The sequence below is a fragment of the Hevea brasiliensis genome, chromosome 14 (genome assembly GCF_030052815.1).
Source record: "Hevea brasiliensis isolate MT/VB/25A 57/8 chromosome 14, ASM3005281v1, whole genome shotgun sequence".
Lineage (NCBI taxonomy): Eukaryota > Viridiplantae > Streptophyta > Magnoliopsida > Malpighiales > Euphorbiaceae > Hevea > Hevea brasiliensis.
This window is the reverse complement of record NC_079506.1, coordinates 3099595-3122968: the sequence shown is the minus strand read 5'-3', so window position 1 is coordinate 3122968 and position 23374 is coordinate 3099595. Positions and strand designations below refer to the sequence as shown.

The 23374-nt window shown below is 29.8% G+C and overlaps 4 protein-coding genes across 4 annotated transcripts; all 4 read right to left on the bottom strand.

The window, feature by feature from the left end:
* Positions 1 to 1624: 1624 nt before the first annotated feature.
* Positions 1625 to 5662, bottom strand: LOC110669309 (beta-glucosidase 12-like). The gene is made up of 13 exons (XM_058133506.1): positions 5407 to 5662; positions 5241 to 5310; positions 5087 to 5145; positions 4925 to 5000; positions 4470 to 4547; positions 3896 to 3983; positions 3548 to 3803; positions 2845 to 2960; positions 2525 to 2745; positions 2409 to 2440; positions 2215 to 2317; positions 2024 to 2132; positions 1625 to 1941 (listed from the first exon to the last, which is right to left on the bottom strand). The coding sequence occupies exons 1-13, from the start codon at positions 5545 to 5547 to the stop codon at positions 1758 to 1760; spliced, it is 1533 nt and encodes a 510-aa protein (XP_057989489.1). The 5' UTR covers positions 5548 to 5662; the 3' UTR covers positions 1625 to 1757.
* Positions 5663 to 6916: 1254 nt separating this feature from the next.
* On the bottom strand, positions 6917 to 10607 carry LOC131168781 (beta-glucosidase 13-like). Its single transcript, XM_021830998.2, has 9 exons — positions 10269 to 10607; positions 9998 to 10067; positions 9629 to 9687; positions 9453 to 9528; positions 9190 to 9267; positions 9009 to 9096; positions 8648 to 8903; positions 7825 to 7940; positions 6917 to 7732 (listed from the first exon to the last, which is right to left on the bottom strand). Exons 1-9 carry the CDS (start codon positions 10461 to 10463, stop codon positions 7084 to 7086), a joined length of 1587 nt encoding a protein of 528 aa, XP_021686690.2. The 5' UTR covers positions 10464 to 10607; the 3' UTR covers positions 6917 to 7083.
* A 2954-nt stretch (positions 10608 to 13561) lies between these two features.
* On the bottom strand, positions 13562 to 17364 carry LOC110669360 (beta-glucosidase 12). The gene is made up of 13 exons (XM_058133505.1): positions 17183 to 17364; positions 16966 to 17035; positions 16244 to 16302; positions 16027 to 16102; positions 15808 to 15885; positions 15535 to 15622; positions 15200 to 15455; positions 14989 to 15104; positions 14661 to 14875; positions 14532 to 14563; positions 14334 to 14436; positions 14019 to 14115; positions 13562 to 13925 (listed from the first exon to the last, which is right to left on the bottom strand). Exons 1-13 carry the CDS (start codon positions 17330 to 17332, stop codon positions 13715 to 13717), a joined length of 1551 nt encoding a protein of 516 aa, XP_057989488.1. The 5' UTR covers positions 17333 to 17364; the 3' UTR covers positions 13562 to 13714.
* A 2036-nt stretch (positions 17365 to 19400) lies between these two features.
* LOC110669349 (uncharacterized) lies at positions 19401 to 22676 on the bottom strand. The gene is made up of 5 exons (XM_021830988.2): positions 22386 to 22676; positions 21640 to 21841; positions 21125 to 21193; positions 20882 to 21014; positions 19401 to 20456 (listed from the first exon to the last, which is right to left on the bottom strand). The coding sequence occupies exons 1-5, from the start codon at positions 22609 to 22611 to the stop codon at positions 19833 to 19835; spliced, it is 1254 nt and encodes a 417-aa protein (XP_021686680.2). The 5' UTR covers positions 22612 to 22676; the 3' UTR covers positions 19401 to 19832.
* Positions 22677 to 23374: the final 698 nt, after the last annotated feature.

Below are 23374 nucleotides of genomic sequence, written 5' to 3'. Positions count from 1 at the left end.
TAGTAATATTATAAGATGATTGATAGCCACCCAGTTGACTTTGTTTAATTGTTGCATAAATATAAAGGGTATTATTATTTAATTTAATTTAATTTAATTTCTTTTTAATTTAATAACTAGAAATCATCCACATTAAGAAGTAAAATATTCACAAGTTTGGAATTTATTATTTCCCAACTGATAATATACAAATACAATAGGCTCTCTTCTCTTTATTTGGTTCACTGAGACATAAAGGAAGGCCAAGCCCTGTTGGTAATTTTTTTTATGTATATATCATGTTAGGAATAATGCTCAAATTGTATTTGTTAAAATCTTCAATTTAATATATTTTTAATATTTTATTTAAATTAATTTAAAATTTTCAATTTAAACTCAATTTAACATAAAAATTAAAAAAAATAAAATCAAAAAATTGAATTTTTTAATTTTTTAAATTAAATTAAGAAATCAAGAAATTCAGCTTAAAAAATTCAAAAAATTAAATTTCTTAATTTTTATCTAAATCAATAAATTTAATCCAAAATAAATTGAGTTTAAATTAAAACTTTTATATTAATTTAGACAAAAAATTAAAATGAATTAATTTAAAATTTAGTTTTTTTTCTATTTTAAGAAGAATTTCCTGAACCAGAAGGTAGAATCTTTGAGATATCGATTCAAATTGTTCTTGAAATCAACATAGAGTAGACCAAACCGAACTGTGTAACCAGCATCCCATTCAAAGTCATCGAAGAAAGCCCACATGTAATATCCCTTCACATTAACACCATCCCTTAGAGAAAAAATAATAATGTAAACTGTTGGATTCTTGTAATTTTCCTTGATGTATAACAGAACTTATCTCAGCCCTTTTGGTGGATGAAAAGCCAGTTTAGAGCAGTCTACAAAAGCCCATTTTGGCCCATCATTAGCATTAGTAATTAAGATGATGGCAAAAATATAAAGGATTTCTTTTCCTCTCTTCCTTTATCTTATCAAATAAATCATATTGGCTTGGCTTAATTATTGGAGTGGACATACCGATAACACCCTGTGAGTCATTTGATGGTGTTTTTTTAAATGTTTTGCCAAAATTAATTGATCGAAGATGACTGAAATTTTTGAAGATTCATCAATTAATGTCTATTGTTAATAAGGTAATTTGATTAGTCTTCTTGTATTTTTAAAGTGAAGAAAGTGGGGGAAGTCGAATATTTTCATTTATTCACCATCGATCTTTATTTTATTTTGGAAAAGAAGATCAAAGGAATAGAGACTTGAACATGACTCTGTTAAGTGAGTAACATACACTCAGTCATTAAATAAATAAGGCTAGGCATATAAATTTTATTTATACTTCCTTTTTTTAGAAAATGACATATAAAACTAAAATTATTGAGTTAGCAGTCTTAATGGTCGAATGTCTACCTCACAATGAGGAAATTTAATTTTAATTTTTTGAAGTAAGAAAAAGAAAAGAATAGGGAGACAAAAATACCTTTAACTTCATTCAAGAAAAAAGGGCCAATTTAAGCTTTGAAGTTCAACTTCAACCTTTTAATTCATTATTCTTTCCCATTCAGGTTATTTTCTCTCTTGTTTCTGGCAATAAGAGACATTAGAACATGTAGCAAACCAAGCAAGCAGAACATTCATTTCCCCTTTATCCTTCCAGATCAGAAGTCTTATTTTTGAGAAATTATTCAACATATGGGATAGAAAAAAAAGTCATTGTTTATTTCTCAGCCAAAAATGGAATCTGATCCTCTGCATAATCATGGATAATTCCTCTGCCTCTGCAGGAAGTTCTTGAACCAAATAGCTGACTTCTTGGGGGATCTTTTCAAGCCATTTTTGTAGTCTACCACATTAATTCCATACCTCATAGTGAAAGCAGCAGCCCATTCAAAGTTATCCAGTAATGACCATGCAAAGTAACCCTTAACATTGATGCCCTCGCTGCCAACACCCCCACCAATCAACTATTACAAGAATAATGATAATTAAGAAGTACATAAATACAGGGAGTAAGAAAACTTACTGAATGGCTCTGTTGAGGTACGCAAGATGATTATTGTAATAGTCTATTCTATATGTATCATTTTGAAGTTCTTTAATTGTTAAGGTACCATCATCAAATTGGTCAATCCCTGAAATATAAATTAAGAGACATTAATTCTAAATCCAGTATTAATTTGTAATGAATTTAACATTATGTTTGTTTTTCCTTACCATTCTCAGTGATATAAATTGTTGGATTGCTGTATTTTTCCTTTGTATATTTGACAATATTATGAAAGCCTTTTGGATATGAATGAATCCAAATCGAACCACCCTGCAATGTTATTCACTCAAAATTATTCACAAGGAAATCCCTTTTTTTCCCAAAAGTTTTTTTAATAATATTAATTATTTGTTGCACGTACCGACGGACCAATAGGAATTCCATTTCGCTCGGCTGCAAAAAAAAAAAAAAAAAAAATGAAAAGAGAGTTAAAGTATAAAAATCCAGAGATTGATTAGAGTGAAAAGTGAAACTTACTTGTTAAATTAGTGAGGGAATCTGTGGAGTAGCTAATATTGACTGGATTAGAATTAGCAGGTACAGCAGCTGCGTAAAATGCACTGTAGTAATTTAATCCAATAAAATCAAAAGATCCTTTCACCAATTTAGATTGATCTTTGGTGAATTTAGGCAATCTATTTCCAACAAGGGTAAGCATGCTTTGTGGGTAGTCACCATAGGTTAATGGGTCCATGTACCTGTTTAATTAAGAGAAGATGGATGGATTAATTAGTGTCACATATGTGTATAGTTTATAATAAAAATTAGTGGTTGATTGATTGTGATCATGCACTCACCATCCATACATAAAATCAAGGGCTCTAATTGATGCCTCCTTGTCAAGCTGAGAGTTGGAGAATGGCACCATCCAATGAGAAATAAGTGTTATCCCAATCTTCCCTTTCTGAGATGCCTTCACAATTCAATTTCATTTAATTAGATAAGTGGGTTATGTTCTTTTCCAAATCATACTAGAATTTTGAGTCATTAATTTAACAGATCATGCATTTACCAATGGAAAATTTTGTTGTGTCTTCATAGATTTAAAAATATATTAAGAGATACAGTTGATGTAGATAGATATTGCCAAAGATTGATTTGGGCCATACACATGCTCGAACCGGTTCTTTTCCTATTGAATGTAAATCAAATTGAAATTGAAATAAAAAAGTATGAATAATTTGATAGTCCGATTTAATCTAAATCATAAATTTAAAAAATAAATTTGAAAATTTGTTTCAACCATTGGATTGTATCAAACTGGATAGAACCAAAACCGTTTTCAAACCGAGCTTGAATTGTGGGAGACCAGAACCGATGGGAACCAGCCCCAAAGGCGGGGTTAGGATCACCCTGGCCACAGATGGAAACCCGCCTGTGGCCAAATTTACTTATGGACCTATCAATTTTGCATGTAAAATTCTTTTTTTAGTGTATTAGTCTATATGAATAGAGTCTAGATAAAAATGAATTGAATAGCGAATTAGTATATGTACTTACTTGGTATTTTTCTTTGTAGAGTTTTACTGCTGCTGCATGAGAAAGTAACAAATTGTGGCCAACCAAATAAGGCTCAGTTGCAGAGTCTCCAGCTTGGCATGCTGGATTCATGAACCTGGAGCACCTTCCTGGCGCAAATTGGCCCACGTTATAACCAGTGTTGCTATAACTCCAGGGCTCATTTAATGTGATCCAATGCTTCACTCTATCCCCAAATTCTTTGAAGCAAAGCTCTGCGTAATCCTTGAAATCATCCCTGTGTGCAAGTTCCAAGTACATTTCATTAACAGAATAAGAGTGATTTGCTAAAAATAACAGATCAAGCACTTTCTTTCTTTCTTCACTTACACTATGCGAGGGCTTAAAAATCCACCATATTCATCTTCAAGGGCTTGAGGTAGATCCCAGTGAAATAAAGTCACAAAAGGCTGTATGCCTGTGAATAATTTCATGAAAGAAGAAAAGTTTCAATTCTTGTGCTTGCTTGTTTTTCCTTTAAATTTCTTGAAATTAATCTTGGAAAGTGCCAGTCTTGATAATGACTGAAAAAATTTCATACGACTTTTTTTGAATAAATATGAATCTCAAATGATGAGGATTCTTTTTCTTCTTTTTAGTAGTGGGATTTAGGAAGAGAACTCGATCTTGACTCTGGTAGGTGAATGACACATCTTCAATCAATGGATCAAGTCGCTAAGCATGTATTTGAATCTGATATTATTATTATTATTATTATTATTATTATTATTATTATTATTATCATTATTATTATTATTATTATTATTATTATTATTTTCATTTGAAATGCAAATCCAAATCCTCAATCATTTCAAATATATTAACTATCCAAACAGAGCCTAAGAAAATTCATAACGATGAAGTGGAAATTTTCAGTTATTAAAAGGAATGTATAAATGTTGACCTTCTGATAGGAGCTTATTGATGAGATTATTGTAGAATTCAATGCCCTTCCCGTTCACTCCTCCACTTAGTTTCCCACCTGTGCAACAAATGTTAACAGTTTTTATCCTACTTTATAATAATTTTTAAATTTATAATAAAATAAACTTATAAATTAAAAATAATAATAATAAGCTGAAAGGACTCACCATTTCATTTTGATGCTTATAAATTTTGTGCTTGTAAATTAATTTGATTAAGTATTTTACTATATTACTCATTTAAATTTCATTATAAATCTCATTTAAGCCAAACAACCTCTAAGATGTATAATTAATCATTATAATGTCAATATCGTATCTATGACTGTAAACTTGGAATTTGAACATCAAGCATGTTGATGTTGGTGTCTATAAATTTAGAATTCAAATGAATATTTTAGAGATTTTTATGGCTAAATTGTAGTAGTGATCTTACGAGGTAACACTCTAGACCAGGAGATAGAGAATCTGAAAGCATCTAAACTCATATTCTTCATGATGTCCACATCTTCCTGTCAAAACATTCAATTCTACAGATAAAGGACAATAGAGACCGAAAATATATATGTGTGTGTGTATAGAAATCATATTCAGAAACCTGATAACGATGATAAAAATCAATAGCTACATCCGCATTAGCACGGCCTTTAATCCTTTCTGCAATGCCACGAAATACCATAAAACAAGTTATGAGATTTCTCTTTAGGCTCATTCAACCTGGAATTGCAGAACCTATCAGAAGAATTATTAACCTGGATATTTGTGAGTAAAAACGTCCCATATACTTGGGCCCTTTCCATCTTCATTTACTGCACCTTCATACTAAAAATAATTCAAAATATCAACAGAAAATTTATCAAATTTCCCCCCAGAAAAAAAAAATGCATATATATGCTATATGTTATTCGAACTCTGTACCTGGTAAGAAGCCGCAGCTGTTCCAAAAAGAAACCCCGGTGGAAAACTGCTGCGATTAAAACAAGCTGAAACGAGTCCTGCAAAAGCCAACAGGTTGCACAAGAGCAGCAAGCCTATCCCTGAAGAGCCTTGAATCGCCATTACAAAAGCTAATGGTTTTAAGACGCCCTTGGACAAGATTCAAGAAATTTTTAAGACACTTGCTTAATTATTACTCTAAATCAACTTCTCTATCTATTTATATTACTATTTTTAATTGTTTTATTTGTTGGATTATGCTTTGTCATTTTGCATTCTACGCACAAACGGCGGGAACCCACCATCTAATATCATACATAACAAAGGATCTATTAATTTCTAGAAATATTTTAGTACTTAACCCACATAATATTTTATTGCAGGCCAAGATTATAAATTTAATTCGCCATATATACCTTCTCTTCTGGAGGATTCTTTTTTGTGTTGATATCTAAAGTACCATGCAATTGCTTGAAAGAGACTTGGATGATTAATCTTTAATTTCATTGATCGATAAAAACTACTAATTGGTGCGCAAAGGAATATTTATAAGAATGCCAATGAAGCTTACAAGCCAAGCAGCTTTCACATTCTTTTTCTCATGAATATGCCCAATATGCTAAGTCCATTTAATATTTTAAATCTAAATTAAAATATAATTTTCGAGGCAAAAGAATTTTTATCCACCTTCCAAACTCTTTCTTATATATTGCCATGGTTGGACTGGACCTAGGTGGCTACATACATGGGTATCTTGCCAATATGAATATTTCCATATTGAATCGGCTAGAGATGGGTTTGGTCCGGTTCTAATTAGAACGGCAATTTTAGTTTAAAGGGTTAAGATTCAAAATTAGATTGAAGTCTAGGTGTAGTTTTGATCTCGATTTTAGTTCGGTTTTATTTAATTTTGATTGAATTTCGATTTGGTTTAATATAGTTGATCTAATTTGATCAAATTTGACAACTACTTTTTTTCTAAAAATGTGAATTTTTATCCAAAATTAATCGAATTGTTCAGAATTGGTTCAACTGATTTAAAACAATTCTTATCAAATTCAGATTTCACAAATTTCGATCTGATTTTAATTTTAATTTTGATTGATCTGATTCTTATCCAAACCAGGACCTGGGCCATGTCTAGAATCGGTATGTTAACCACACATAGCATAGATAGGTAACATTTCCATGAAACCTTGGAATTTCCTCTATTTTTGTAGCGTAGTCTCTCCTGTTAATAGTTACCAAGTTCTTTAGCAAGAACTCTGGCCTTACATATATAATATTAATATATATATATATATATATATATATATATATATATATATATATATATATATATATATATATATATATATAGATGTGGGCTTTGGGAAGCGTGGATTAACAAATACTCAGCTGGCCCAGTTTCTATGGGCTTCATATTGGCTCATGTAAGCCTGATCCTTCGGCTCATTCAAAATTATCACAAAATGTCCCCATATGTTGTGCCTAGATATAAACATGTTAAATTTTTTTATTAACTTTTAAATACATAAAGGATAAAATTTTGAGTTACAGATAACTACGTTTGATAGAAAATAGTTACATAATAAAGATGTGTCACATGCTAATATAATAATTCAAACTAAACTACAATAAGTTCTCTATAATTAAGTTTCAAAGCTCCCTATCCTTTGTTTTGGTGTGATTCCCAGAACCAATAAATTCTTTGAACCAATTTGCTGATTTTTTTGGATACCTTTTCAATCCATCTTTATAGTCTATAAAAATCAAACCGAATCGGACCGAATAGCCAGAACTCCATTCAAAATTGTCTAGTAATGACCATGCAAAGTATCCCTTCACATTGACGCCAATTGCTATTGCATCTTTAACGTAAGACAAATGATCATGGTAGTAATCTACTCTTTGGTTATCTTCTAGGGAAACCGAACCAGTATTAACCTCACTAACTCCATTCTCAGTTATGTAGATGACAGGATCATCAAACTTGTACTTGGTATAGAGCAGAACATCTTGAATCCCTCTTGGGTAAACAAAAAGCCAACTTGAACCACTCTTTTCACCAATTGGGACCCCATTTCTATGGGTTGAAACATTGGCACAGGAGTCAGTAGTGAAGCTGGGGCTATGGGTTTTGCAAGGAATATCATTTGCGTAACTTGCAGTGTAATAGTTTACTCCAATAAAATCAAAAGATCCTTTAACCATCGAGGCTTCCTTTTCAGAGAACTTTGGCAATCGTTTTCCCACATTATTAACCATGTCAACAGGGTATGAACCTGACTTTAGTGGTTCCATAAACCTTCAAGAAAGAGAACAAAAAAAAAAGGCCATATAAATTACTAGTTCAATAAATGAAACTGCTAAATAGATGGATACAAAATGTACACTTACCAATCATACTGAAAAGCAAGGGCTCTAGATGCTGCTTTATGGTCATTACTTGACTCGGTTAAGGGCACAAACCAGCCAGAATTTAGTGTAATCCCAATTTGGCCTTTTTGAGACTTCTATATATTAAAAAAAAAATCCAGTCTTATTAATAAAATAATCAAGATAATATATATTATTAGCTAGTAAATTTAAGTGCATTCTAAGCATATTAATGGGAGATGAGACTATATATACAGTTTGAATTGATTAGATTTTTTTTGTCTAAATTTGATCTATTATGTAGACTCAAGATACAAGATATAAAGTTAAACTTATTTATTAAATGCGTGGATTTCACATATTTATATCTGGATTCATATCGACCAGGTATAAGTAAAAATGTCCCAATTCGTTAGTTAATGCAGAGCTTATATGTTTTATGTAATAAAATCTGCATCCAATTTCTATTAGAAAATGTAAGTCTTGGTTTTTTTTTCTGGTTTTGTACCGTTTGGTTTATTCTGTTTGGATTGTATTGTGTATCCCTTCTTTAGATTTTTTTCACTTAATATGCCATTATCTAGGTTGGGTGTATCAAAGAAGCCTATTCATCTGAATTTAGTCGCGATGTTCATACTAAGTAAATTACATATATTTATATATATATATATATATATATATATATATATATATATATATATATATATATATATATATATATATATATATATCTTGCACAATCACACACCATTAATTATGTATTCTCCTAAATTGAAATTGATTGCACACCATCTATTTATTTATTTATATATTTTTATTAGAAATGTTAAATATATGAATTTACCTGGAATTTTTTCCTATAGACTTGAACTGCAGCAGCATGAGCAAGAAGCTGGTAGTGACCTACTGTGTATGGCTCGGTACTGGAATCGCCTTCAGTGCAGTTCGATGTGGAAGATTTTGAACATCTGCCAGGTGCAAATGCACCAGTTACATATCCACTAGTAGCAAAGGTTAGTGGCTCGTTCAATGTAATCCAGTGCTTTACCCTATCACCAAATTGGCTAAAGCATAATTCTGCATAATCTTGAAAGTCTTTGCTGCCCATAGAAATAAACAAATAACTTGATTAAGGATTCAAGATATGTAAATACACAATTTTATTTGAATCTGACTAGAATTTAAACTCGAAATAGAGTACTTACACAATTTTGGGGCTTGAAAAACCAGTGTATTCATCTTCAAGGGCTTGTGGAACATCCCAGTGGAATAGAGTCACAAAAGGTTTGATTCCTGTAATTAAAACATAAATATGTAAGAATTGATTGGTGTCTGCAGAAAGAGAGAAATTAAAGGGAGATTGGGTTTGGAATTAATTGATAGTACCACTTGACAGGAGTTCATTGATGAGATTGTTGTAGTAGTCGATACCCTTTTGATTTATTCCTCCACTAACGTGACCAACTAAAAAAATTATTAGAAAAAATAACAAATAAAAATTAATAATAATAATGTCATATAAAGCTAATTAATTGATAATGACATATGTGAGTCTCTATATAATTACCAGAAAATAAATGATTATTATCATTATTATTATTATTATTATTATTATTATTATTATTATTATAAACGTAAGATAAACTTACGGGGCAAAAGTCTAGGCCAGGAGATGGAAAATCTGTAAGCATCAAAACCTAAGCCTTTCATTATAGCCACATCTTCCTGATCAATCCATCAAATCAATAAATTTATAATTAATTAATAAAAGATAAAGAAAGTGGTTTAGGTAAAATATATAATTTGCATGGATAGAATTTTATACCTTGTACTTATGATATGAATCGTCTGCAATCTTTCCACTACTGTGATCCGTGATCTTCTCTGCAACACACACAAATTCTTTTCAAATTGAAGTCTATATTCTATTTATTATGGCTCAAAGCCCGTGATTTGTATTTTCTTCTCTTTTGTTTTCTATTAAGAATGTCTCTTAATTAGTTTCTTTGGTACTTAATCTAATTGGGACACTCAATCTTTGATTTCTTGTTAATACTAATTTCCTTCCATCAATTTATGTTAGGAATTGAAGTAGGTGAGAACAGTCTTGCTTGTGACAAACAAAAACTTGAACCATAATTAAACATAATTAATATGATGTTTAATGCTAGTTATAAGTAAGAGAGAAAGAGACCTGGGTGCCTCTGAGTGAAGGTATCCCATATGCTAGGTCCTTTACCATCATCAAATGCAGCACCTTCATACTGTAGAATCACACACATATGTATTATTATATATAAACTCCCATGAATTAAAATTTATCTAAAAGCTTAAGACACACATGAAACCAACTAAGCTAAAACTTAATACAGAAGGTTAGGAGTTCAAATCTGATAATCCAATCGCTTTAATTTTTGAAGTATATAAAAATAAAAAATAAAAAATAAAAGAAAAATAGCACAAACCTGATAGGCAGATGATGCAGTCCCAAACACAAAATCTGAAGGAAAACTGCTCCGCTTAAGAGAAGAAACCCCATTATTATTCGTCTCCGGCGCACCTTGTTCACTGTAAACCACTGAGGAGGCAACCAAGAAACTGAAAAATAGGTAATGGAGGCCTTTAATTTCCATGGTTAATCGCTTTCCAACACCAAGCATTCTATATTATATTTATATGCTGAGGAGCTAAAGAATGCTGTGACATCTTCACTTTTGTGCTAGTATTTAAATACCATCTCTGGTTTCAAGACTATGGAGGATCATGTGGCGCTTTCCAAGGGTGATTAGGGTAAAGAAATGTATTGAAAAAAGTTGATTAGTTGAAGATTAGTGTATGTCATATTAAATAAAGCAGGTACTATGTCCAGCTTGCATTTCCCATGTTAGATAAGCTAAATGAACTAGAAAGATTAATGAGAGGTTGCTTCAAGCGTTTGCAAATAACAAAACTTTCTTTAATTAATTGTGAACAACTCATTTGGTTTAGCGATTAGATAGGAATTATCTTGATATTTCATACATCTTGATAATTGCAAATATAGTATATATAATACTAAATTAAGGTGGAAAAACAAGTCCTAAGGCCTAAGATTAGCCACTCCTCCTTTTATAAGTTGTTCTAGTCCTTGGGTAGTTTGTTTGTTTAGCTCAAATCTATATGTATACACATTTTTATGTAATAGGTTTTGTGCGCCCTTAAAATACAATTTTACAAAATTTTCAATCAACACATGATTTATAAATATATTATAATAATTACATATTTTATATTAGTTTTATTTTTTAATATAACTTCAAACACAGATAAATGCTTGGTTGTTATGTAATGATATAAATTTTATTAAGATTGAAATGAATGAGTATTTAAATTTGATAATATATTCATGTTTTATATTTTTTTTTTAAATTATAAATTTAAATTACTTTTATTTTAAATGATAAGCTTAAATGATTTTCATAAATAATATTTTTTGATATTTCAATAAATTTTATAAATTAAATAGTAATATAAGTTGTTAACTATTATGCAATAGTAATAATTAATTAAAATTAAACTTTTAACTTTAAGAACTATGGCTAAATCCCCCCATAAAATTAAAGATAACTTATTTAATCTATATATTAAAAAATAAAATATTAAAATAATTATTTTATAAGTTATAAAAATATTTAATGTTATATCATAAAATAATGATTAAACAAAAAAAATAATATGGTATTACTTTACATCCACAATTATGATATATGTTTTTATTGTAGATATTGATTCCCTATGAATAATTACAACTAAAATAATAAAAAAAACATATTATATGTTAATATTAGAATACGATTATTACAAAAATTAATATTAAAATATAATCAGTACAATATAATATATGAATAATTGAAATTTTTTTATTTATTGTTTTATCACTCTTAGAAAGCTTTTCTTATGTTCAAATATGTTATAAAATTGAAACATAAAATCTCACGAAACATGATAATTTCATATTCTTATGTAAATTAATATATTTAGTACTAAGTAATTTTACCATACAGTTAGTAATGATATAAATCTCCATTTAAAAAAAAATAAATTTATCAACTTAGTAATAAATTACACGACTATTTTTTTTATTTTCAAAAATGTTAATGTTAATAAAATATAATTTTACAAAATACTTTAAATATAATTTATATTATCTTTTTTACTTCAACATCAATCAGAATTATTTTTATTTTTTTTATCTATTATCATTAATATAAGGTTCTTTTTCTTCACTTAAATACCATTTTCATACTCATATATAACACTAAGACTCTATTTGGCAATATTAACTATTCTAGTAACCGTTAATTATTAGATATAGTTATTGGATTAAATATTAAATGTAAAAATAATAATATCATCTTGTTGACTTTAATCAAAATATACTCTTTTAATTTTTAAAAGTTATGAGTAATTTTTCATAAACTACTCTCTCGATCTCTAAATATTAGTATGAATACTATACCACTAAACAATATAAATAATAAAGCTAGTGTTTTAATTAGAGTCAAAATACTAAATACCACTTTAAAAGCCATTACCGAATAGAATCTTCAACTAAGATAAGAACTCCAATTTAAATTATATGTCCACTATTAATTATAAAGAAATTCCTAGCCCGGATATATAGTGTTAGAATTCCAAGTTCACTTAAAATTAGGAGTTGAATTAAATTAGGAAAATTATTTTTTAAAATTTAAATTAAGAATTAAAGAATAAAAGATTAAGAGAGAGAGAGAGAGAGAGAGAGAGAGAGAGTTTGGTTTAGGAAGAATGCCGCGGAAGTCCAAATTCAACAAAGCATTTGGAGTGTTAGTATTTGAATTTTCTAATTGAAATTGGACTTGTAGTTGCCGACCATAATTTGCCTATAAAAGGATAAAGGCGGCTAATAAAGCCACGTTGAAGAGATGCCACCAAATAATTTTTTTTTTTTTTTTTTGAAAGAATCGATAGTGTTTTAGCTTTGGGCATGCTCTTGTTGTTATCAAGCTAATCGACAGCTAGAACTATAAGATCGATTCCCCTTTGATTGCATGCTTGCTAAAAATTTGGTTTCGTATACACTTTGCCATCATCAAGAACCTCTAAAAGTTTATAAATTCCAAATTATAATATATCTTAAAGATTTAATGTATTGCATGACTCTTATTAATGAAAATTTTCTTTCTTTTTTTTTTCTTGAAAGAAAAAAACAGAGAAATGAAGGTTAGGTTAGAAAATGACGTATATATTCTGTGTTTATAATATGACAAAAAAATGCTATACAGAAAGCTAATAACAAGAAAACTGTGGTTGAAAATAACTGTAGTTATGGCATGTCAAAGAAGTGAAATTAAGTAGTTTGGTGTGGTAGTTGATCTTCTCATTTATGTAGCTAGAATGTTTATTTACGTTTATACATGGATGGCGACAGATGAAAAACTTTTCCCTTTTGGAATTTGTTCGTTTCTTCCCCTTCATATGAATTATGAATCACATTTAGAATTAGGATTAGGCATTTTTGTCTCATAAGGTCTATAGGTTCCATATACAAATAAAAATTTCACATCCAATTAACAAATAAATAATTAAGATGTAATGGCCTAACTTGATTTAATCCAATAATTAAAAGGTATATTATTACTTGGTAGAGTCAGGCTTGAATCAGCAAATCTTCCTCGTTATTATGAATTTTTTTTCATATATATATATATATAAAAGGTTGAAAGAAGATTACAGATCATGTTCAAATACAGCAAGATTTATACTTACAGGTCATAATTTTTTTTTTTTTCTTGTTTTCTGGAGTACATTTGCATGGAAACTATATATATTTGTATAAATTACATTTTTATAAATGAAAATTTATATTTCCTCTTTCTAATTCAATTATTATCTAAAATACTGCTACATCCCTTCTCTGTAATTGAATGTGATTCCCAGGAAGAAGAAATTTCTTGAACCATTTTGCCGATTTTTTCAGATACCTTTTCAATCCATTTTTGTAGTCTACATAGACCATTCCAAAACGAATTTCATAACCATCTTCCCATTCAAAATTGTCTAGAAGTGACCATCCAAAGTATCCCTTTATTTTCACGCCACTCCTGTTCAAATAATTAATTTTATCCTCATGAGTCATTACACCAATTATACATCATTGGGAAAAAAATAAATAAATAAAATTGTGTATCACTCACTTAATTGCTTTCTGGACGAATGAAAGATGATCATTGAAGTAACGAATTCTATAGTCATCCTCTACAATTATCCAATCAGTATCAAGCTCACTAACTCCTGAAAAAAAGAGTTATAAATTATAACTTGTGAGTGTAAAAGCAAAAGCACATTTGTCCTCTGCAAAATAAGCATTTCATATAACTTAATGGTACTAAAGTCGTCTCGAAAATCATGAAGTTTCGAATTCAATTGCAATCAAAGCTAAATGAACCAAATAATAATGATGATAATAATAAACATCCTATTATTGTAGCTGTTTGATCTTGATATCGTACCATTCTCAGTAATGTAAATGATTGGATCATTAAACTTGTTCTTGGTGTAGAGCAAAAGATCTAGAATTCCTCTTGGATACACATAAAGCCAATCTGATCCTGTCTGCAAATTCATTTATAGTATGAGAAACCACAGCCCATGAAATATACAACTTGAATCTACATGCTGTAATGTTTTATATGTGCATTAAATCATACCGCAGGACCAATGGGAATCCCATTTCGCTCGGCTGATGCATCAAATTACTTTGTATCAGAAATGAACAAGGCAGAAAATTTGTTAACAATGGAAAGAAAAATAAAAACGTGAATGAAGGAGTTTCTTACTTGTGGACTGAGCACAAGAGTCAGTGGTGTAGCTTAAGTATTCAGTTTTGCAAGGAACATCAAAACCATATTTTGAAGTATAATAGTTAAGTCCAATGAAATCAAAAGATCCTTTCACCATTAACGATTCCTCCTTAGAAAATTTAGGCAATCGTTTCCCCACACGAGCAACCATATCAGCTGGATACGTACCAGACTTCAGTGGTTCCATAAACCTTCAAAATTCATACATTTAGAAGAAGGGGATTTAATTTCGATGCCAGTAATCTAGTTCGAGCATACTCCTGACTGTAAATACTAAAAAAAGGAACGTAAAATTTATATATACCAATCATATTGGAAAGCAATGGCTCGGGATGCTGCACTAAAGTCTCTACTTGAGTTAGTCAAGGGTAAAATCCATTGACAACTTAGAGTAATTCCAATTTGACCCATTTGAGACATCTACATCCATAAAGAAAAGAAAATAATAAGAAGAAATAATGAAAAAATTCTAATAAATAGCGAATAAAGAAAAGAAAATGCATGATTAAATGAACCTGGTACTTGTCCTTGTACACTTGAACTGCAGCTGCATGAGCAAGAAGTTGATGATGAGCTACTATATATGGCTCCGTACTTGAATCACCACCGGTGCAGTTATAAGGGAGCCAGTCGGAACATCTCCCAGGTGCTTTTTTTCCAGTTGCATAAGCATCACCAGCAACAGTTAATGGCTCATTCCAAGTTATCCAGTGCTTCACTCTATCACCAAAGGTTTTGAAGCATAACTCCGCATAATCACGAAAATCATCCCTATGCATGGAATAATTGAACAATTAATTAATTACGGATATATATGTTGAATGCATATGATTTACTACTAATTACTTACACAATTTTGGAGCTTAAAAGACCACCATATTCATCTTCAAGAGCTTGAGGAAGATCCCAGTGGAATAAAGTCACAAAAGGTTGGATTCCTTCATGATATGATAATTAATAATTAATGTTACATCAAGGTCTATTATTACATGTATTAATATCTGTTGTATAGAATGTTACCCATCAACTACTCTATAGTCTATATGGATGTGCACAAAAAATGTTCTAAATGAGAGTGAAAACATAAAGAAAAGACAGTAGAGAGAAAAGGATAGAAACTGACCATTAGCTAAGAGTTCATTGATGAGATTGTTGTAGTAATGAATTCCCTTTGTATTTATGCCTCCACTAAGATGGCCACCTAAAATTAATATGTAGAATTTAAAGAGAGAGAGAGAGACCATGAAATGGAAAATTTCATTAAAATTAATGGAAGTGGAGAATCTTTAGAAAGAATAAGAACACTAGCTCTCTCTCTAAAGCTAGAATGATGAATACTTACGAGGTAACAGTCTAGACCATGAAATGGAAAATCTGTAAGCATCAAAACCTAGGCCTTTCATTATAGCCACATCTTCCTGAACACAAAATCAATTACTTTTAGAAAAGTGGTAAATATATAGTGCACAACTTAAAAAGAGGGAACATATCCCTAAAGCCTTAGTCGCTGTTGTTTTCATAATTATAAAATTTTAATTTAAAGTCAAATAAATGTATACCTTGTATCTATGGTATGAGTCAACAGCGATGTTTCCATTACTATGGTCCCTTATCTTTTCTGCACCACCAATATTACAGTATTATGATATGTTAATTCCATTAAAAGAATATTTAATTGTGGTTAATATAATATATATCAAAGCCTATTATTTAATTATTAACTTTTTTATAATTTTCTTGTCTTTTTCATTTTTCTTTTTCACCTGTCAAAAATACATATATAATGACGTATCACAAAACTCAAAAAATAAAAAATAAAACATGTGTATTTTCTTAAAAAGAAATTTTTTTTATATTTAAAGTTAATATATTATGAATTTAAAATATAAATATATAACATTTTAAATTTCATTTTTTTATACTTAAATTTCTATATCTATTCACTATGAAATCAAAACATATAACACATATGCAGATTATGTGGCCTAGGGAGTCTGTGCAAGAATAGGTACCCTTAGTTCTGCTTGGAACATTCAGTAATTAAATGTAATACAAAATAATATAATTTTTATAGGAGATTGACAGAGAGAAAATTCAAATTTAACACCTATCAGATGAGTGTTATGTATTTAATTTTTAATCAAGTTAAATTATATATGATCTGAGCGAGATAAACTATGCATGATCGGAGCGAGATGGGGATGGAGACTTTTTTTTTCCTTTATTTTCATGAAAGTATTAGATATCATGACAAGAGAATGATAGAGAGAGAGAGAGAAACCGGGGTATTTTTGAGTGAAAATGTCCCAAATGCTTCGTCCTCTACCATCTTCATGTGCTGCACCTTCATACTGTAGAATCACATCAGACATTAATCAATTTTCTAGCTAGCTATATATGACCATAGCCTTAGACTTTATTTATCTTGATCCTAATTTCTCCATGTTGAATTAATTATTCTAATAATTTGACAAGACAGGAAGCTGATCAGCACAAACCTGGTATGCAGATGATGCAGTCCCAAAAATAAAACCTGCCGGAAAACTGCTCCGGCTATGAGTAGCCAAATGCTCTATAGAATCGTCACTGAAAACCACCGAGACCAGAAGAAAAATGAGAAATAAGGAAAGAAAGACTTCAACTTTCATGGTTAGTTTATTTTCTGTTGCTAATAAGATGTGCCTCCATGTAGGAGCCAGCATCCGACTATATATATTTGAATTATCTTGGTAAAATACCATTCTTGCCATCATGATTTGAAGATTCTTTAGCACTTTCAAAGGGTAATTTCGGTAGATAAATAATTTTTAATCCCAGGATAATCTTTCAATGGATTTTGTGGTCCCTGTATTTGAATTTTTTCAATTTCTTCTTTTTTTTTTTTCTTAACATTTAATCAGATAGCGTCGTCTGATCTGTCAATATATATTAATTTAAAAATTTTCAATATTTTAAAAATTTAATTAAAATTTAAAAATTATTTTAAATTATTTTTCTCTACTTTCTTATACGATAAAAATTCTTTTTTTTTCTTATTTTATTTTTTAATTATTTTTTAAATAAAAAATAATAATTTTTAATAATTAAAATTATATTACAAATTTTCATAATTAAATTAAATATTTATTTATAATAATAAAAATGATCATATTTATATAGAATGAATAAATATCATATATTAAAATTTTTTAAAAATAAGTTTTAAATATATTTTATAATAATTTAAATTTTAAAAAAAAAATTATTTTTTTTATTATCGACACATGCATTTTTCACATTTATTTTTAATTTTATATATAAAAAATAAAAATTAAAGTTCTAAAAAAAAATAAAAAGTATATATATTTTCATAGAGAAGCAGTTTTATATATTCCATCATTGCTTGAAGCATTTGTTAAATATGAAAAGAGTGTTAAGCATATCATACAATAATTATTCATTTTAATATAGATTTATATAAATAATTAAATTATTTTATATATCAAAATAATTAATTAAATTAATGTTGTAATTTTGGGGGTAGAAGGGCAAAAACAAATATAAAAAGATAACTAAATGAAATTTAATTAATTAAAAATATTGGAAGTGAAATAAAAATATAAAATAGTAAGAGATAAAATTAAATCTTTTACTTTTTTTTTTTAAGCATTGAAATAAAGGGTGAGATTCCATTTCGCTCTCTATTTTTATATAATTTCACATTTATTACCATTCGCATGATGGTTTCATGCCGGAATCTATATATATATATATATATACATAACTGTTTGGTGAAACCTACCATCTTTTAGTTAGCTTGATTGATGACGTGAAACCACAAGTCTTCATTCTATGTTGCAGTAAAACATATACAAGTCTTCATTTGAAATTTTAAACCTTATATTACAAATTTTCCCTTCAATTAAATGAGCTTTAAGGTATTTTTTATAATTATTTTATTTTTACATAAAATTAAAATATTAAAATTGTTAAAATTGAAATCGATCCAATTTAAATTTCTCGTGACAAGCACTACTTAAAAAAGACGACTCCAATTTTATTAAATTGAATATTCAATGTATTCTTAATTGTTATTGAGAACAGAAATCATATAAATAAATTAAATATAAATATATGCATTCTTTTAGATTTTTTTTTTTTTTTTTGCCTCATCCTTTTATGGATAAATTATAAATACGGATAGAAAAGAGAGTTGCTTTGAATATAGAAATTTCAATTAACAAAAATATAGAAATGAAAATCTAGCCAGAAAGAGAAATCATATTAAAATTGAAACAGTGCTTTAATTCAGACACGACACGCCTGTGAGTTGCACAAGCAACTCTGACTTTAGAGTCCGTCTGCGGTGGGAATCTAGAATGGCACAAATGTCCCATTAGTAAGAGGAAAAGAAAAAAATGTTCAAGGCATCAAAAACCAAGGTTGAGTGATCCAGTTTCCAATCCAGGTATTATCTCTGCAAAATTAACTCCCAACTACATAATCCTAAATAAGTCTGCCACCAATCTTAATATATGAATGCTCTAAATTGAATTGTGAAATCTCCAGTTTGAATCCCAATCAGAACCAAATGAAAAAGAAACTGGAGAATTTATGGACTTTCCTCGTCTAATATGAAAAGGGTATATGTTGAAAGTTTGACACTCTGAATCAAATTTCTAAAATAATATTTACTACTCAATTTACAGGCACCATACATCAACTGGTCAAGGTATATGTTATAAAAATGCCTGCGAAGTGCTTTATACCATTAAGTTCTGCAATCAAAATGCACAAAATAGCTTTACCATCCAACAGCAAGGGATAAACGATGATAAACATCTTAGTTTCATTACAGATGTAGCTTAGCTTGGATGCATATCCGGAAGGCTGGTAGCCAGTTTCAGAAGTTGGAAACATGAACATAAGACGGCTGGTATCAAAATCATACGTTCCAACTGAGACCAATGCATATCAAATAGCATCCATAGACTTCATATGAGGGGAAGAATGTGCGCCTTACCATAAAGACAATGGATTCTGATTCATAACCACTACTACTAGTATACGGGAACTGAAAAAAATTGAATCTGGAATTGCGAAGTAATTTTCATGAGCTGTTCCTTTAAATTCCACCCATCAAAGTCCAATTCAAAACCAGCATACCAATTACTCCACAATTTCCCCTTCTTCTAATTCCTCTTGCACTAATGAAGTTCCCCTGGAATTCCAAAAATCTTTCCTTTCTTCTAACCTCTCTTCCTTGGGAAATTCACCTTCTAAATCAAGAAAGTCATCAGGATTGACTTGTCCAATGAGATCCGAGTAGGCATCCATCAAGCCTTGATCAAAATCAAAGTCCATAGCCTCAAAAATTCCTGGTTCCATGGTCTGGGAATTGTAATGTGAATTATTGCTTGCTGCCTCTCTTGCCAAGGCATCAGATTGCTCACATAATGTGTTCTCAGATATGCTTTGATGAGGGATTTCATGTAACGGACTCAAAATTACATTTTTCAGGAAATCATAAACCTGAGGATTTGAGGGGTCATCGTTTTCTTCTATTTCCTCCTCCCTGAAGGCAACACCTTTTGGGCTTGACTCATCATTGTGAACAGAATTCTTAGATTCTGGTCTATTAGTGACAGGTTTCACATCTTTGACAACTTCAAAATCGTAACTGTGTGAAGGGAGGAAAACATAAATTACAGGGTACTCCAAAATAACAACATTGGCTAGTTGTTGCTTTAATGGGGCCTTTATGTCCAGCTCATAGAAAGGTGACTTGGGTCCCTGAAAAACACAAATAAATTAGCTTCTTAGATGCTGGTACAGCAGGAATGAATTAGCAGTAAAGACTGATTTGGTCAAGTAGTTAGACTGCAAAAACTAGCCCCCATGGCTAAACCGAACATTTGTTTAAAATCACAACAGCTCATAGAATGGTTGGTACTCAATAGAACATATGTGGCTGATCCCAACTATTTTGGATGGACAATCAATTTGGTTGAGTTTACTATAAGAAAAAAAAAACAAAAAAAGTGACCCATTGCACGAAGCATCCCACACTTGTGGGCTCTAGGGTGAGTTGATGTATATAGCCTTACCCTATTCTGCAAAGATGCTGCTTTAAGTTTACCATAAATAAATCAAAAATATACTAATACATCATAAAGAGTTCATATGTGGCACATAGATCCTGAATGAATATAAAATACCTTTGGATATTTACGGATTAAAAACTTAAGAGAGTCCAGATGCTCATCACAGAATTGCCTTAATTGATGGTTCCATGGTCCAGGCTTTAGATGCTTCTCAATTACGGAGCAGAGGTATGTGTCTTCATGTACTCTGCAGCAATAATTAAACTCAGTTCTTTTGCATATCACCTTAGTTATAAATACCAAGAGATTGTGCCAAAGGGAAGAAAAACACAGTCAAGAGAAAGTAGAACCACTTACCCATGGTCAAGCAAAATAACATCTGTAGAGTGAAATCGCCACTCAATTGTCCAAGATATAAATTTCTTCCTGAAAATATTAGCACATATTTGAATCAACCACCTTCACAACTCTTCAAATAAACAGCTTTGACATACATAGATCCCTTAGCATCAAACACGATGAATAACAGCATAAAAGTAGCATCTAACGTTACATAGTACTAATGGCAAATAATTTGTAACTCGGTAAGGTAGTTTTTTTTTTTTAATAAAAAAAAAAAGACTATAGATGGAAGATTTTGAAAATATCAAGGTAATGTAAGTAACAAGGATTTAAAATAATTCCAAATTATGCCAGAGGCACGCATAAACATGAGAAACCAAGGAAATTTACCAATATTATATAAAAAAAAAAATTTAATATCATAAAAATTTAAAAGATTATCAAACAAAGTCATCCAAAAAAGAAGTTTTTATATGATTGAAATGATACGACTACTTCAAAGGCTATGCTTGTCTATAATTGGCAATAACCTTTGGTTGTAACGAGATTGATTCTTCTCCCTCTTTGACATTCCACTTGGGAGAAAAAGAAGCTTTGTTCTCCGGCCTGCAGCAGCACCCTTAAGGCTTCGAAGATGAGCCGGTAACCTAAATTGAGGATATGCACACAATTTTGTTCTCATTCTCTGAGCAGATTCAGCAACCCTCTTCATTTCCTCAAGCAAACTATAATCTATTTTCCAAATTTACCAAAACATAGCAAATGGCATTACCATGTCAGCAAAACTAAGCACAATATAAACCATAACTGCATTATAAAGGGCTTTAAGAAAATCCAATCTCAACAAACTAGAATCTTCCCAGAAGAGTTCTGACAAAACCAAGCTAACTACAATTTTTCCACCCACAAAAAGAAGGGAATTCAAATCCAACATGTAAATACTTAAGATTACAAATATTAAAAAGTAGAGTGTTGAATATGGAAGAAGCAAAAAAATTAATTAAATAAATACAAAGACCCAAGTGTGAGCAGGTGGCCAATTTCTAATATTCGCACATAATAAAAAAGAGGAATAATTATCAATTAAAAACTCCCAAAGAACACTAAGAACATTCCTAAAAGGCATTCAAATTCGAACCCAGCATGCCCAGTATAACTAGTTAAATAGAGCCTATTCTCAAAACAAGCCAAAAGGGAGTTAATAAATTCAGACTCAATACAGCTAATAAATAATTTCGAAGACAAACAAGCTCAAAAGAAAAAGTTCGAAGAGTACCAGATAAGAGGAGATTATCATTGAATTGAGATAGAGGGACGAACTGCGTCTGAAGCCGCTTTCCCGAGCAGCCAGTGCGTTGCTTGTGAGCTTTGACACAAGGAAGGCTGCAAGAGCGAATAGAGCAGCCTGGGCATTTGTACTTTGATGGGTTCTCCTTGCACTCTTCGCATAGCGGGTTTGGGTTTCGTGAAGATTGATCCTTACTCTGTGGCTCCTGCTCCATTAGAAAGAGGAAAGGGGAGAAATTTGGGTTTATAGCTTCAAGTGTACTAGGGTTTAACCTGGAGAATAAGGATGGCCATTGCTATTTATTTATTTCCTTTTCTGTTTTCGAAAACAAAACGCACCGTTTCTGCATCAAATTGCAAATTTATAGTATTTACTAAATGTATTTTAAAATTTAAAATAATATAAAATTATATAAATTAAAAATTAATATGCCTAACCCAAATCATAAACATATGTAAACATAATAACTCTTAAATGGATAAAAATACTTTCATATATTTATAATTATTTAATTTAATTAATTAATATATAATTTTTATTAAATAAAATTTAGAAATATTAATTTAGTAGGAAGTCTATCTATTAATATTACAAATTTATTTATATTTATTAAATATAATTATATTATTAGGAATACTAATCTAATAAAAAGTCTATATATACTAATGTTATGAATTTATTATATATATATTATAAATATAATTAAATTATTAATGAAAATGTAACACCCCAAATTTTATTATTTATGAGTATTTTTTATATTTTAATTTTATTTAAATTTTAGGAATTTTTTTGAGATTTTTCGGATTTTAAAAATCGGGTTCGATTTTCCAAAAATATAAACTTTGATGATTTTTAAAAATTAATTTAAAGACCACGTGGCAAAACTAAAAATATATTTGGAGTCTACGTATTTTTCTGAGTTTTACGGAATTTTTTCGGAATTTTTGGACCTCGTTTTCGGTCCCGAGGCAGAG

Bases quoted from the DNA above. Each gene is read 5' to 3' on its own strand.
- LOC110669309 (XM_058133506.1), bottom strand. From the start codon at position 5,547: ATGGCGATTCAAGGCTCTTCAGGGATAGGCTTGCTGCTCTTGTGCAAC. The intron at 5,001-5,086 runs GTTTCTGAATAT...ATGTTTTGACAG, and splicing joins ATTTTTATCATCGTTATCAG to GAAGATGTGGACATCATGAA. The intron at 2,133-2,214 runs GTAAGGAAAAAC...TTTATATTTCAG, and splicing joins AATTTATATCACTGAGAATG to GGATTGACCAATTTGATGAT.
- LOC131168781 (XM_021830998.2), bottom strand. From the start codon at position 10,463: ATGCTTGGTGTTGGAAAGCGATTAACCATGGAAATTAAAGGCCTCCAT. The intron at 9,529-9,628 runs GTATAAAATTCT...TGGATTGATCAG, and splicing joins ATTCATATCATAAGTACAAG to GAAGATGTGGCTATAATGAA. The intron at 7,941-8,647 runs GTAAATTCATAT...TTTAATATATAG, and splicing joins TCTATAGGAAAAAATTCCAG to AAGTCTCAAAAAGGCCAAAT.
- LOC110669360 (XM_058133505.1), bottom strand. From the start codon at position 17,332: ATGAAAGTTGAAGTCTTTCTTTCCTTATTTCTCATTTTTCTTCTGGTC. The intron at 16,303-16,965 runs GTTTCTCTCTCT...TTGGTGGTGCAG, and splicing joins TTTCACTCAAAAATACCCCG to AAAAGATAAGGGACCATAGT. The intron at 15,623-15,807 runs GTCAGTTTCTAT...CATATCATGAAG, and splicing joins CAATGAACTCTTAGCTAATG to GAATCCAACCTTTTGTGACT.
- LOC110669349 (XM_021830988.2), bottom strand. From the start codon at position 22,611: ATGGAGCAGGAGCCACAGAGTAAGGATCAATCTTCACGAAACCCAAAC. The intron at 21,194-21,639 runs GTTATTGCCAAT...TAATATTTTCAG, and splicing joins CAATCTCGTTACAACCAAAG to GAAGAAATTTATATCTTGGA. The intron at 20,457-20,881 runs GTATTTTATATT...TGTGTTTTTCAG, and splicing joins TAATCCGTAAATATCCAAAG to GGACCCAAGTCACCTTTCTA.